General features: G+C 35.7%; 1 protein-coding gene across 9 annotated transcripts in view; it reads right to left on the bottom strand.

Moving 5' to 3' along the window:
* Positions 1 to 15,365, bottom strand: part of LOC106661088 — a 230,109-nt gene that overhangs the window by 35,809 nt on the left and 178,935 nt on the right. For 5 of the 9 annotated variants that reach the window (XM_014384271.2, XM_014384261.2, XM_024228291.1 and 2 more), the window contains one exon: positions 2,952 to 3,017. The exons of 3 other annotated variants lie outside the window; for them this stretch is intronic. In XM_014384271.2, coding sequence (XP_014239757.1) covers positions 2,952 to 3,017 — 66 coding nt within the window. Of the gene's footprint in view, positions 1 to 2,951; positions 3,018 to 13,960; positions 13,989 to 15,365 lie in introns of those variants that run through there. One more of the 9 variants, XM_014384280.2, reaches the window with a different exon arrangement.

The following is a 15,365-nucleotide window of genomic DNA, read 5'->3' on the forward strand; positions in this document are numbered from 1 at the left end:
AACATAAGGATAAACATCCCTTTATTTGTAACCCCATAAGGCCTTTTTCTCCCTCAGGTTTAAAAAAAATTCTTTAGTGGTGTGGCATTTAAAACATAAAGTACTTTAAAAGCATTGTATGCTTTATGAATTCCAAAAAAGAAACAAAGCTACAGTTGCAAGTTGAAACGGCGGTTTGTTTTGGAGAAGTTTTACCTCGGAAGAATTCGAATCAGACGATGACATATTTAGGCATAAATCAGATGAAAAGCCACTTTTGACAACCCTAACGAGAACTAGGTAGAAATATTTAAAGTTTTTCAACGACAGTTTAAAGTTATATAAACATACTTGGGTTTGTTCAAAAGTACACAGCAACTGCTTTGTATTTAGCGGATCACTGTCAATACTTTTTCGAATTGATTAGTCATAGGAGGGTCACATTTCACATATGCATCTAGTCTACATGGTCACCAATGGCGAATGTAGTTTGGTCGTTTTATGAGTATGTTCTGGCTACTTATGCAGTTTTCGTCTGTGGCCTGTGTGTGATTTCGTCGATTCTGTCCCTCACAATGAGAATGCCTGAGGTTATCGCCATCTGGACATCTTCAGACAAAATCTCACAAATACAACAAATTCAAATAGTAACAGGTTGGGACATGTTCCGTAATATTTTGGACTTAGGTTCAACAGTCAATAGTTAATTCTAAAATAACACGTTTGGGCGATACAATTGTGGTAGGACTTCGTGAAGTATGCGAAATAATGAACCTACAATTTGGTTCCGGTCGTCCAGGTCCACCTATTTTCGCTTTGGTCTGTCAGGCGAGTTTCAACTAAGAGGTCTGTGTGTTATTTCGTCCCTCAGTGTGGATTGTGACCCAAATCGCCTTACGGACACCTCTACAGAATCACAAATACGAAACAAATTAAAGTGAAATGTTATGTATATGATTGGGCAAATTAGGTCCACATTTTGATACTTTTCAGGTTCAACAGTCAGTAATAAATTGTGAACTTAGCGTTTGGGCCAATAAATACAAAATGGGGTTTGCAGGTCAGTACAGCTAATCTAGTGCGTCTGATGTGTCGTTTGTTCTGGAGAGTTCTTAGAGATTTAAAACTAATGTATGCGGAAGGCCAGTATGTGCCGACACGGAGGGGACCAGCACCAGGGTAGCTACTATAACAGACTAGGCACAGAATCGTACACCAAGTTTCTTAGGTGGAATCAAGCATGGGATTATGTACCCGAGGGGAAGGTTCGGTCTTAAAAGGTCCTCGACCTTCTAAGGATTTCGGGAACAACGGGGAACGTATTTCGCCATTTTCAACAGTTGATCAGTGATTCATGTCATTTTTAAAATTTAACGTACGGTATATCGTCGCTGAGGATTCTGAAACGTTTCAACAGGCAAAACCAGCGAGAACAGAGGGATTCGGATGATGGAGAAGATCAAGCTACAAGTTCATCATTAGAATATTTTACAATTAATAAAATTCACTCAAAAAATGATACACATCCATCCACATTCCAGAAAGGATGATCATAGAGTATATCGAAAGTTTTGAAACCTATCTTTTCTAACTTTTGTAAATGATGGTTTTTTTGTTCTTAAAAATAGGAGAAGATTAGGCTCATGTTTAGAAAAGAGAAGATTGACAAAACACACAGGCAAACCACTGGATATGGCGAAATGCCGCCACACATCTGAAAGACCAAACCAGGGTGGATAAGCAGATCAGAAAGATCATAAATGACTATACAGCATTTTAAAAAAGTCCAGCATATGAATAGGATCTTTCCCAGACGTCATCATGACAATGCCAGACCCAACTTGGCGTTTAGAACGAAACAAAAATTAAATTCATCTAATTAGGAAATGAAAATTCTCCTGTTTGAATACAAAAAACTTGAGCATTTCTAAAGGCACCAGATTTCAAGTTTCTTAGGTGGAATCAAGCATGGGTTTGTGTATCAAATTGGATGGTTGTGTGTCAAATAAATGATTTTCTTTTATGAGAAGCCAAAATATTAGAAAGGCCATCGCTCAAGGTTAAGCTCTCACAAAAAAAAAACTTAATTTATTATTAAACCAACCCGACAAAGACGGTTTTCAATATTCCAAGAGGCCGCTTCTCCATTGAAAGCTGGATTATTTGAAAAGGGGTCTCGGAATGGGTAAACTCGCTGCGGGGTGTAGGAAAATTGAATAAATGGCTCTGTTTACCTTTCGGGGTTTTATCGAGAGTCCGAAATCCTGGGGACGGCCAAGGGCCACGGGTACAATGTTTATTTGCCCGTGTCGAACCAAGAGTGAGCACTTACCGGGCGAACGAGATGAAAGAAAAATTAGGCGAGGAGCCATGAGAAAACCACCCCTGTGTGGAGGGTGAATCGAGGTCAAATCCCCACTCAACCCTGTTGTCTTAACAAGTCTAACAATAAGGAAAATTAGACTACAAAGGCTTTTATTTTTATATAAAACTCGTCATTTTATAGAAAAGCACCCGATAATATTAAGCTACAATCAAAATCTGGATAAAAACCCAAGGATTTTTAGCACGTTGATTTAAGTTGTGTGTGATTAACGTCAACGCCTCTCATACCATTTTCTCGACAAGTAAGAGAAATTCCAAAAAAATAGTTGTTTATCTATTTTTAATATTAAATTGAAAAATAGCATCAAACCTCCTGACAAATTCAAGGAAATTGGGAGGAAAACAACTTAAATATTAACCCCCACGGATTGACACAACACTGGAAAATATCACCCTGACAAATATGACATATTCAAAAGTAGAAATTGAACCAATTTCTAGAAATTTATAGTAGTTTTTAAGAGCATTTCTGACAAAAGATAAAATTATTTCTTGCTTTGTCATTTCTATACATATCAAAAGTTCTTCGAATAGTATAAATAAAAATTAAACCTTAATATAAAATTAAAATGAAAAATTGTGTTTACCTCTGAAGGAACCTTTCCTTCGGCGATCTAACAAAACTGACGACGTTACGGAACTCATTAACTCACCTGGAACAGAAACATTTAAATTATAGCGTAAAATTTTATTATCGATAAACACAGGACTGCGACTGTCATTTTATGTGCTGTACAAATAATTTTATGCTATTCTATTAGAAAGCACGTCACGAAGAAGAGAAAAATAAATACAAAATTCAAAAGAAAAACCATCCTAAGACAAATATGGTAATAGCAGGGTAATAAAATTGAATTATATTGATATCAATCATAAAGCCTTTCCTATAAGAAATAAGCAATAAAGTCTGGTCTTGTCAAGTTTAATCTTGAATTTAATAAACAAACGAATCTTTTTTTACAAATAAAATGAGAATAAGCTTGAGTGCAATTTTTATTACCAGATACGATTAATTATAGTGCAACAAGTAAATAAAATAGTAAAAGATTATGTCAGAAAGCTCGATGGGTCCCACCTGACTGAGGGAGCAATTCCTTGGCTCTATATAGAGAGCGCGCAGGAATGCCACCCGATATGCGAATTGTGGTAACTTGGTCTTTTCTTCTTCTTCTCTTATTTGTTGGAGGAAACATGATTGTTTTATCGTATATAGTTTTGTATAAAAAGCATGTCTTAATAGGGAATGTATTTATTAGCGTGAATGTACAGTGTGAGAGGGCCGATGGCGCGAATTTCAGTCGATCCTCAATTTGGATAGTTGTTTAAAAAAAATCTATCTTGAGCTGGATCGTTTTTCATCTATTGATGTCCAGGGTTTCGCACTTAAAAATTTCTAACTCCCCTGAATTTTATCCAGTTTCAACGTTTATTACTTGAGTTGGAAAGCTTAAGGTTTTTACTTTTAGAGTATATAAACTATGTTTAGATTCAATGTCATAATAAGTGAGAAAGATAGGGATGAATTTACAACACTTCAAATGCACATCTCCGGCTTGGATTTATTTACGAGGCCAAATTAGTGTCATTATGTGTATTTTATAGAATTCTAAACCCTCTAAAAAAAGCGCCCTGTGGATCGATGGAGTTGTTTCAAAGTTATCTTAATTTTTCTGATTTTCTACTCAAAAAATGTGAGATTTTGGAAGGATTTGAGAAAAAAACGTATTTTTTGATTTGATCCAAAATTGCTATCAGAGGTTTTTGGGGTGCGAAAAAAGACTATAAAATTTGTTTTTGCTAAGAAAATATTTTATCCTAATTTGCTACGTGTCTTGGTCACAAATTATATATTCCAATACTAACGAAATCCTTGAGGCCTACTTTACTGGAAGCCTTTTTTGATTTTTCTATCTTTTTCTATCTTTTTTAAAATATATATCTAATCTACTACCAACTTTTACTCACCTGTTTTAATACAATCGTATGTATTATTGTCTTCTACTAAAATGGAAAAAAAAGGCAAAAAGTTTCATTGAAATCGGTTATTCAACGTCCGTAGCCTTCCTTGGTTAGCTTAAGTTAAATTTTATTTGTAATTTTTTATTATAAAACGCTTGTAGATATTATATTTTAAACATTTCCCTTCGGATATTCCCGAAAATTTCAGGGACGACGGTGGGAATCGAACCCACGACCATGGAGTCTACGAGCCGAAAGTTTAATACGCTAAATATTCGGCTACCCAGTCCCTCCTCTTCGGAAATTCATAATTATTAAAAAAATCTAAAGTTAATTTATGAAACATGAATGTTTTCTAGGCTTCATAATGCATTCATACAACATTAACGAAACGACACTTTATTAGTAATTTAGAAGGGAAAGAAACGTGAAAAGTAAAAGAAAAATCCCATTTGTCGGGGACATTCCCATGGAAAGGACAATAAAGTGAAAGCTTTAACGACAACGACCTTAAATATATTATTTCATTACAACCTGGAATTATTTTCCTGCTTAAAAGCAATCTGTTATTCTTACAGATTGTCCAGCTGCCTAGAAATTTTATGTTTAGATAATTATGTTTTCATGTAGGTATGATACCTTGCTTTTTTGTATTTTGTACTTTACTTACGTTTTAAGCATTACTTCTGTCATTGTCGGTATGAAAACTTGACTATTACTTTCGCAGGTTTATTACTTTGAAATTAATGTAGTCCATGAGCTTTCAAGGATGAACTCCGATCCAGATCGTATAAATAAAATCTGAATTTTGTAGAAGAAAGCAAACATCTTTAATTAAAAAAATGTAGGTAGCAAAGAAATGGTAGTCAGTTGTCCAAATGCTGCTACAAGGATTTTCGGAATAATGTTTTCCCTTTTGTAAAAAAATGTTGGCTTCGCAAAGTCGTAACTAGATGCTTGTATCTTTTCATCTGTAAATCAAATGAGGTTTGTACATTTATCTCACAGATAAAAGGGGCACATGGAAAAAACGGAGCAGCCGTTGACCTCAAGGGACCGAGATCCGTGGGGGAAAATGTTTGGGACGTTGTTAGTCGAATTTCCACGGGTGTACAATTAAAACGGGTTGGCGAAGAATCTTGAAAAGTTGTATTTCCATGTTGGGTTCTAACTGGAGGCTTTACACCTCGGAGTTGACGTTAGAAGAAATCTTCTTCCTAAGAACTGTCGATTAATTAGCAACCTAGCTCTAATTGGTAGGGGAAGGGAACTTTGTGGAAAATCACACAAAAATTTTCCAGACTTTAATTATTTAAAGCTTGTATGTTGTGAAGAAATGTGGGAGGCTTGTGTATCGTAACTGAAATTTATCAAAATAATAAAATTATTTTATGTTTTATTGAAACATGTTATGAAGGAATTTTGTTTCCGATCATCTTGGTGAGCCAGATTTTCCCTAGTTTGGTCTGTCAAACGCTTTAAGCAATATGATTTCATATCCGACCTAAACAAAAATAAATTAATTAACTTGTAGCATAACTGAAGGAGTCAAATGACTTCATAGCAGACAACCTCTGAAGATCTGTGTGAAGCTGTATCTCTGAAACCGTAACATGGATTTTGATGAAATTTGCATTATGATCTTTTCCGAACGATCTATTTTCGTTTGAATGTTACAAGAGAGAGATGATCAATAAAGCCCTAATTTGATCTTAAGGTAAACTTACAACTTAGACTCAAACTGATACTCGAATTCCATGCATATACTGGTAGACAAGTTTTCTTTCGGTATACTCTTCCAGAAAAGAGCTGGTTTATTTTTCTCGGGTCATTCAACTCCCCTGGAAGTAATTCCTTTAATCTAAATTTATCCACCGATTTGAATAATGATCCGAGTTTTATTTGCTATATAAACGGGTCTTTAAGTAAATCCCATTGGCACCGTGGTCGTCCCCCCTTTTTTTTTTAATTTGAAATTTTTATTTTTGCGTATTAACGTTACAAAAGGGAACGGTTGAAATCATCGCCGTCCCGTAAAAGGAAAAACTCAATTAATTCTTCAAAACGGCCACCACGGAGGAATGAAGCAGAGTCGATGTTTTTATCCAGGAAATAGCTTAATCTCCTGCGATTCCAGTAGCGGCCGATTAGCATTTCTCTCGGGCAAGTTCATCAGCTCCCTCTCTACAACCATTTGTCTCGGAATTTCTTCTAGGAGGACTACTATCTTCATCAAAAGGATCGTTGTCCTTTTTTTACTTTATCGAACTATTGAGTCTATTATAATATGCAGATCAACTAAATCGTTTAAAGTAAAAAAATGAAACTGCTGAATAAATAGTTTTTGCAGTTAGAAAAGAGTTGATAACAACCTAATCACACTTCTAAAATATCTAAGCCAACTATTTTCTCCTTGAAAATTAAAAAGAATAAAGTTTTATCAAATACACAAATTCCAGGAGGAAAATATATATATCATATTTAACAATTATCAATAACTACTCAAGAGCGCTGTCTTTTCTAGGTTAAAAAATGTACGACTTGCTCAATAATTTATTTCAACTCTTTAGTTCAATTTATTCTGTCAAATGAAAGGTGACCCTTTTTCACGAAGTTTTCGTCATATTAGCCGTTGTATTGTACTAACTCGGGAAATTATGTATACAGGAGAGGAAGGTGTCCTTGATCAGTGCACGTTGCAGAGGATATACGCCATTAAAAAGGGAAAAGGGCTCAGACCGTCAATGGATACTGAAAATGCTCAAGTTCAGCCACAAGCACTCTTGCGAGAGTGTTGAGTGCCATAAGACACCGTTAGACGCCTTGTACTAGTCATAGGGGAGGTGAAATAAAGCTGCAGAGTTGTCCACCTATGAATTTTAGTCCCCCAGCATTCCCCCGAGAAAGTAGAAACTAAGACTTTCTGGCTAAATACAGATGCCGGTGGACAATAGATATATAATGCTCATACGGTTTTCCCAGTTGTAACGGTGTAGTTTGGAGAAAATTGTTACTGAAGAGGCTTTAGCCCAGCCACAAGTTTTGCATACTTTCTAGGAGTGTGGAATGTCGAAAGACACAAGTCGCCATCTACAGAACATAAAGTTACAGGAAAAGAGCTGTAGTGATGTCCAAGCATGAATTTACGTCCCAGAATTCCACCGAAGCAGTAGAAACCAAAATCTTTTCAAGCATCATTTGATGTGAGTTTTTAACAAAAGGTTATCACCTGAGAAGAAAAGTAGCTCGAATGCCTAAATTCAGATACCAGAGGACTGTAGCCATATCACTCTCAAACGATTTTTGAGTTTCTGTAAGGGTGTAATGTGGAAAAATCCTTGATTTGTATGAAGGAACTTCCATCCATAGTTAGTAAAGAGGCTTTAGCCTTTTAGCCACAGGTTTGCCAAGGAGTATTGATTGTCAAAAGATATCGCCATTTTCAGGCCGTACACGGTGTGAAACAGAGCTGTAGAGTTCAGCATGAATTTCTGTCCCAGCATTTCACCTTGAGAGTAGAAATATATGTTAACATGCCATGTTGTATGAAATTTTATCAAAAGATCACGTACGGTGAAAAGCGGGTTTACTGGCTAAATCCAAATACCAGTGGGTAGTGGATACACTCAAACAGTTAATCTGGGCGTGTTTTTGTTTTGTTTCTGGAGGAAAACCCATCACGAATTTGATACTAATGGATGTTATACGAGCTTTGAACTCTTTCTGCGAATATTCAGAAAGAACGAACGCGAAATAGTCAGTGTTACTCATTTTTGGTCAAACGAAGGACTTAGGATCGAACTCTAGGTACACCCACTATATAATACAGATCTTACTCCTTCAACTTGTTTCGACCCAGGTAAAATGGTTAACAATTTTTTAAAGGTCGAAATCGATGTTTTTTGACAGACATACTAAGCGATAGTACCAGGCAGATCAAGCAAATGTCTCAAATATTTCATTTAATAAACACGATACCAATTTCTACTAACGGAAAAAGCAATAAAGATGATTTACAAATCTAGATACAAGTGAAATTTTTTCGAGTTGAACCAAATTATCTGATCTTTCGGCTCTTTTATATACCGAGACTTTCGACAGCAGGATCTAGCCATATCATAATTGCACGAGTAATAAATATGCAGTACGGACAGTATAATAACTCAGCAAGAAATAATATAAATAAAATCATCGTGGAAGTGTATTGCATCGCAGGAGTATTTCTGGTAGGATTTGCCAGTTAGAAAACTACAATCGGTGAGTAAACGTTTATCCGTTGAATTTTGTAAGATTACACCATTCACGTTAATGAACGAATAAAGTTTCGTTCAAGAGAGCAATTGTAGACAATTAGAGAGATATTAAGGTAGGTAAAACCCAAGTAGTATCGAAAACCTAAGCAGGCAGAGTGAAAGGAAGGAGAAGGCAACTAGGATTAACTAATAGCTATACAGACTTCCCCTCACCATCCACGACTCCATAACTAAAACACTCTACAGAAATCACCCGAACACTGAAGATGGCGAAATGCCGAACTAACATAAAATCAGCGAAGACAGGCAGACAAGGATGATAGGTAACTATCAAACAATTATTAACCCGCAGGCCACAGGAGGAAATCTCACAATTTATCTACGAATCTGTATTTGTACCTGATTGTAACAAAGTTTTCTAAGGTTTGTTATAATTTGTAGACAATGTTAATATTGGGTCGATATTTTTTTTAAGTAGTTTTGTATGACATTTCATCGATTTTTCGTTTTTCTTCGTAGTCTATTTTAGCTGACGATCTAAACTTGTTTTCAATAAGTCGTCCATTTCGGATTGTGAATTAATTCAATTAGATTTAAATGCATTCTTTACTTCTTTTTGTGATAACTATTTCTGTGTCAATCAATCAAAATAGAAATAAATTAAATTCGATGTGTCTTCCATGCCGAAGGAGTGTGATTTTTGGTCGTATCATATTGGTGGTATTCCCTTGGATGAAGTAGATCAGGGCTTCCCAAACTTTTTAGTCAGCGGACCCCTTTCACAGAACAAAATCCAGGGCGGACCCCTAACTTTCAAGTATTTAAAATTATATACGTATATGTAGTAAATTTAATTTTTATAAATACCTCATTAGGTGATGGAGAGGGATATCGCTATGACAATAAATATTAGATTGACGTTTTATTTACAAAATCCGAAACACAAAAATCAACTTGGGCAGAACAGAGTCAATAGGTATGTAAAACGAGCAAATTTCAAAAATAATTTAAACATTAATGATTAATCAATTAATATGAAGAGTGAGGTTCTTTTAGCCTACACAATTTGGATACATTGGGTTTAATTTTTGATAACTGGAGAAGGATGTTTTGGCAAAAAGCTCCAATTTATTTTCTTAAAACAAATCGTTTAACACAGGAAAACACTCCACCCCTTCCTTCTCTACAGATTTAACCCAAAATTGCATTTTTCTTTTGAGGGTTGTTTTAACAAGCCCCCTCCCCGATAATTTTTTCTCGATTAATTAATTAATTTTTTCGCCGCGGAACAAAGTTTGGGGAGCCCGAAGTAGATGAAATAAATGAAACATTTTCAAAAGTAAAAACAAGTCTTATCTGTCACTAGGTACTTGTCTTTTAAATTTGGAGTCCCGAATTACCTTCCCTATGTTGATAGGCTTCTTTTTACTAGGCTTCAATCTTTGTCAGACAGACGTTGCCTGTGTTACCTTCATATGGAAAGTTCTCAATTTTCAGATCTCTTTGGAAATTTTCTCAAGTGTTGGCCTGCGAGTTCCTCAACCTCTTTTGAGAGGGATTCAAATTTTTTTGTGGAGCACCATACCACCGGTAACGCGAGGCATTTCCACTCTTAGCCCCGTCTCGCTTCCCTGGGAAATTCAATTTCTGCGGACTCTGATTTTTTCTCTCAAAACTGTCAACACGACACACAAGAATGGCACAATTACGCAGAAAACAAACACGTTGAGCCCTGAAGATGATCTCAATAAAGATCGAAACGTTGGCACGATAAAGAAAATGTTTTTCTGAAACCTACATCACACCAGACCGCACCTCACGATTTCCGAATATTCATCGACTAACGGTCACTAATCACCACTTTTCTCTGTTGTTTGAAATGAGACGAAATTTATTTTTCTTTAGTGCTTTACACTCTCTCTGTCTACGTGGCTTGTTTGAAAATAGAGGAACAAATCAATTTGTCAATTCCAAACGACAAGAATCAAACGGTTCACATTTTGTGAATAAATTAGGTTTGTGTTGAAGTGTGCTGTGGGACAGCCCCAGGTGAAGCGCGGTGGTTGAATGTTATCATATCTCCCGTTGTTTATTTTACACTCTGTAAAGATCAACATTACGGGCGTTGATAACGAGATAAAACCAACCTCGCCAGGGACGAGAAAAAGAATTCAAACCCCGGGGTTTATTCGTACAAGGAGAAAAACCGTCAAGTTTTACTAAAAGCGTCAAGAACAATCCCGGTTCTAAGGTGAGCCGTGGACAAAACAGAACTGGGCTCCTTCTTCCTGAATCGTTGGTTATTCAAGAGGAGTTTCGGACAAAAGATACGTTTTTATGAATTCTGTCCGCCCTGGAAACGAAAAATATTATGCACAACACGTAACACCCGTTCTTATAATTCCGTAAGCTGACGCCGCCCACTTGGAAACTAATTAAATATTTGTTAACTACACCCAACCCCATGAACTCGGATAACACTCCCAGAGCAGAATTAGCATTATATTTTGGTAAATATGTGCGAAAAAACAAACACATGCAAAACAATAGTAGAAAATAATTGGTCAAGAGAATTCCTATTCGAATACATCTGCTGACAACTCCTATCGCTTTTGGTGCAAGAAGCAGCATCCCAATAAGCCGAATACAATTGCAGCAGAACTCTCACATCCATGTCTCCTTCATATATTAAAACATCTCTTGAAGAAAAAGAAATTTGTTCTGCTATCTTCCTCGATGTCTCACATGCTTTTGACAAGGTCTGGCATGAAGGAGTCGTCAATAAACTAAAAGTGATGCTACCGAAGAAGTATGTAGATATTTTCAGGACCTACCTTACAGACTGTTTTCTCATTAATAAGAAGATCAATATTCAAAATTAAAAACAATAAATGCAGGAGTGCCACAAGGTAGCATATTATGTCCACTTCTTTATTTGTTATACACCAGTGATTTCCCGAAAATAAAGGGAGTAAAAATGGCATCGTTTGCAGATGACACAGCGGTGATATCAGTATGACCGACTATCAACCATTCAACCAAAATCCTTCAAAATGCTTGTAATAAGATAAACGAAAAAAAGGAAAATCAAGCTCAATCAGCTTAAATCAGTACTTATAAACTTTACAAACAAAAACGTGGGCCATGTTCCGTCGCTCATAAAAGATGGAACTATTACACCATACAGCGATACAGCTAACTATCTGGGAATGCCAGGCTGAGATAGAAAGTACACGAGAAGAGAAAAAAATGACAGGAAATAGTAGTTTAAGGTAACCCAACTATACTGGTTGATAGGACGTGGGTCTAACCTTACTGTACAAAATAAACTATTGTTATACAAACAAGTCCTAAAGCTATGTGGACATATGAATTCAACTATGGGGTTGTCCCAAACAGCAATATCAAAATTATACAAAATCTCACTCTCAAATAAAATCTACGCCTAACATGGTCAATACACCTTGGTACATAAGGAATAAAGACTTACATAGAAATCTTAAGATTCCTGAGGTCATGGCGGAAATACAGAGATTTGCCGCCAAACAACAGCCTGACCTCAGCCAGCACGAGAATGTGGAAGTGACCAAACTCCTATGTAACCGAAACATCGTCAGAAGGTTAAAACGAACAAAGCCATATGAACTAGTGTTGATAAAAATTATTGAATAGTGTAATGTAAATCTTACTGTACCAATAGGTTTATAAGAATGTAAACATTTATTTATTCTATATATATTATTGAAAAAATTAATGGTTGGTCTAATAAGACCAATTTTTAATAAATAAATTAAATTTAAAAATATATATTTTGGTAAATTTGTGCGAAAAAGCAAACACTTGCAAAATACTACTAGAAAATAATTTGTCAGGAGAATTCCTACTCGAATACTCCTATCTTTTTGGGGCAAGAAGCAACACCCAAATAAGCCGAATATAATTGCAGCAGAACTCACATCCATATCGCCTTCATATATTAAAATATTTGATTAAAAACACAACAGAATGTAGCTTGTTCTTTCCGATTATTTTCTTTCTGATTATGAAGTCTGTTTTACGCATTTCAGCATCTTCATTGAGTCATGGGTCATTGAGGTCATTCCGCTGACCTCAGGATGTCAATAAATGTTATAAATGATTAAAGTTTCTAAAGAAATATTTAAATAAGAAAGAAAAAAAGTGGGATGTCTGGCGTGGGAATGAAGTTGGTCTCGATAGTTGAAGAAAAAAGGTTGGTTAGGTCTTTTAAAAAACCGAAAAATCGCATCTAGTCCAGTAGTCGGAACCAATAATGCTGTGCGTGGTAATTTGGCCGGCAGTTCTGAACTTGTCGAGGTCGTCCAGAGGTGACTCTTCGGCCGGGTTTATTACCACTTCTGGAATGGTGCCAGAGGGGCGAATCTGTTCACCGGACCGGGATCGGAAGAAAGGAGAAAACTCCGACGAAAGACGAAACGGGGTTCGCTTCGTTTCGCTTTGTATCGCTACGCGAGAGCGCCTCGTAAACCTGTTGTCAATTGCGAAATGGATCGTCGATCAAATCTGTGAACATATGGTGGGCCAAGGACGCTAACAACGCCCACAACGGAACTCGGCTTGGGGCTTAGAAAAAGGGACTTTCTCATGCCTGCCCCGGCCGGCGCGGTTGACTGCGCTTATTCAACTTTTACCGAGAACAGAGATGAGCCAATTTTCTAATTATTAATAAAGATTATTAACAGATAAAAACATGATTCCACTGCAAGGACTGGTTTTTTGACTAAGCCTTTTTTTCCTAGTACGAATCACACAAACGTAGACCAGTATAACATTCTATATGTCCATTATGTTTAGTGGTCTAATTGACAAAATTACTTCTTTCAATTGATTATTCTTTTTATATAAGGTCTTGGTTGAGATGAAAAGCTAGTATCACGAGCGGGATTCGAACCCACGACCTTCAGCCGAGCTTTTTCATCTCAACCAAGACCTTACATAAAAAGAATAATCAACTTTCTATAGGGTTTATTAGTAATTTTAATAGGCTATTGTGTCTGGACGTAACAAAAACACCAAGTCTGAATGTATTAGTATAATATGAATATAGAACGAAATGGCCATAATGACAGGATGTTTTTTACCATTCAACAAGATATGATTATCAAACGGTAATTAACTTCCATCCCTCGATGATATTAAATCACACAAAACAAATTCTAGAGGATAAAACTTCATAACATATTTATATAATCTTAATAATGTAGCATCGTTCCTGACAACTACCTATGTTCTCTCATTACCAAGAAAAATCAATCGTATTATGAATTTTTTTTTCAATAAAAAACAAACAAGAATGGCAGTACAAAACTGATCAGGATCAAAATTTCCATAGCGGTTTTACTTACTCAACTTTCCCATGTTTTTCCGTCTGTTGGAAATAGGGGAACCTATTTGGTAACGTTCGGTCACATTTAGCACTTGATAGGAAGGGGCCAGGTTGTTTACTGCAGCCAGCCCCGGCCTCAGCCGCTACCTGCCCTTCATCCCTAAGATTTGGGGTAGCAGGTGCCTCCCACCTCAAATAACAACCCCTCCTATATTAAAGCTTGGACCCTACTTTAAAAACCTTTATGCAAAATCCTATAAAATGAAACACTTGACCTAAGAAAAGCAAAACGCCTTGGCTATGTGCTTTTATACTTACGAAACGTCACGTAACGAAAAAAACCGATGAGACTTTCTTTAAAACAAGCGGAGGAAAGAGTAATATTTAGAAATACTGTTTAGATGACTAATACAGGAGGCAAATATCCACACATTTCATTATATACTTGAACCTATAGGAATTAAAATAACTGTACAAACACTAAGCCATTCGACATAAAACAAAATAATATGTAAATATTGGCAAAGAGCCATCAGAAAAGTTAGATAAGCTAACGAGTGTCATCATTAATAAATGATCAACAGTATTGAAATTCAACCTATTAAATTTATATAGTCAATATTCGATCAATTTCATCTCCTATTCGTCCAATTTAAAGATCGTTTGGAGTATAGTGGCCAGAAAATGTATACAATTATGTTAATAAGTTGGGCGATAAAATAATTAAAGCTGCATGAGTGCCCTAGAGATTGTTAGTAAAATTGCATAGTTTTAAGTGTTGTCCATTTTCTTTTTGTATTTTTCCTTAGTATTCAAGTTTTAAATTTTATGTTAATTAAGACTAACGTTAATCAAAATAACTCTACAGTGTTTTAATTTACATCATTGGGTAAAGTAAGGTATAATTAGATTTTACTAAATCCATTATATTTCATGGTCCGTTTGAAGAAATAAGATATTTCAATTAATTAATCTTTATGTAAGGTATTGTTTGAAATGAAAAAGTTAATGCCACGAGGGGGATTCGAACCCACCCAGCCGATGGTCGTGGGTTCGAATTCCGCTCGTGACACTAACGATCACTGATTAATTAATTTAAATAAGATTTTATTATGAAAACAATGTAATTCCTCACTATAACTTTCTTAATGCATGTTATTTTTCAATAAATAGGCCCTGAGGATTGTGATTTAAATTCCCGAAAGCTTGGGAATCCAACAAAATAATTTCATAACAAAGACCCTATGAAGATATCTCAAAAAATTCTTATATAGTTACACAGATTTATTTTAAAATTTAAGCATAAAAATAACTTTTAAAACAATGGCATGTTCTGTCAAACTTTTTATTTAATACGTTCTATGTCGTATTTTTTGATGATTTTGATTTATTTATGGAATTTATCTATTGAATTGATCTTGACC

Source organism: Cimex lectularius, unplaced genomic scaffold, assembly GCF_000648675.2.
Source record: "Cimex lectularius strain Harlan isolate CLEC.00 unplaced genomic scaffold, Clec_2.1 scaffold1, whole genome shotgun sequence".
Classification (NCBI taxonomy): Eukaryota; Metazoa; Arthropoda; class Insecta; order Hemiptera; family Cimicidae; genus Cimex; species Cimex lectularius.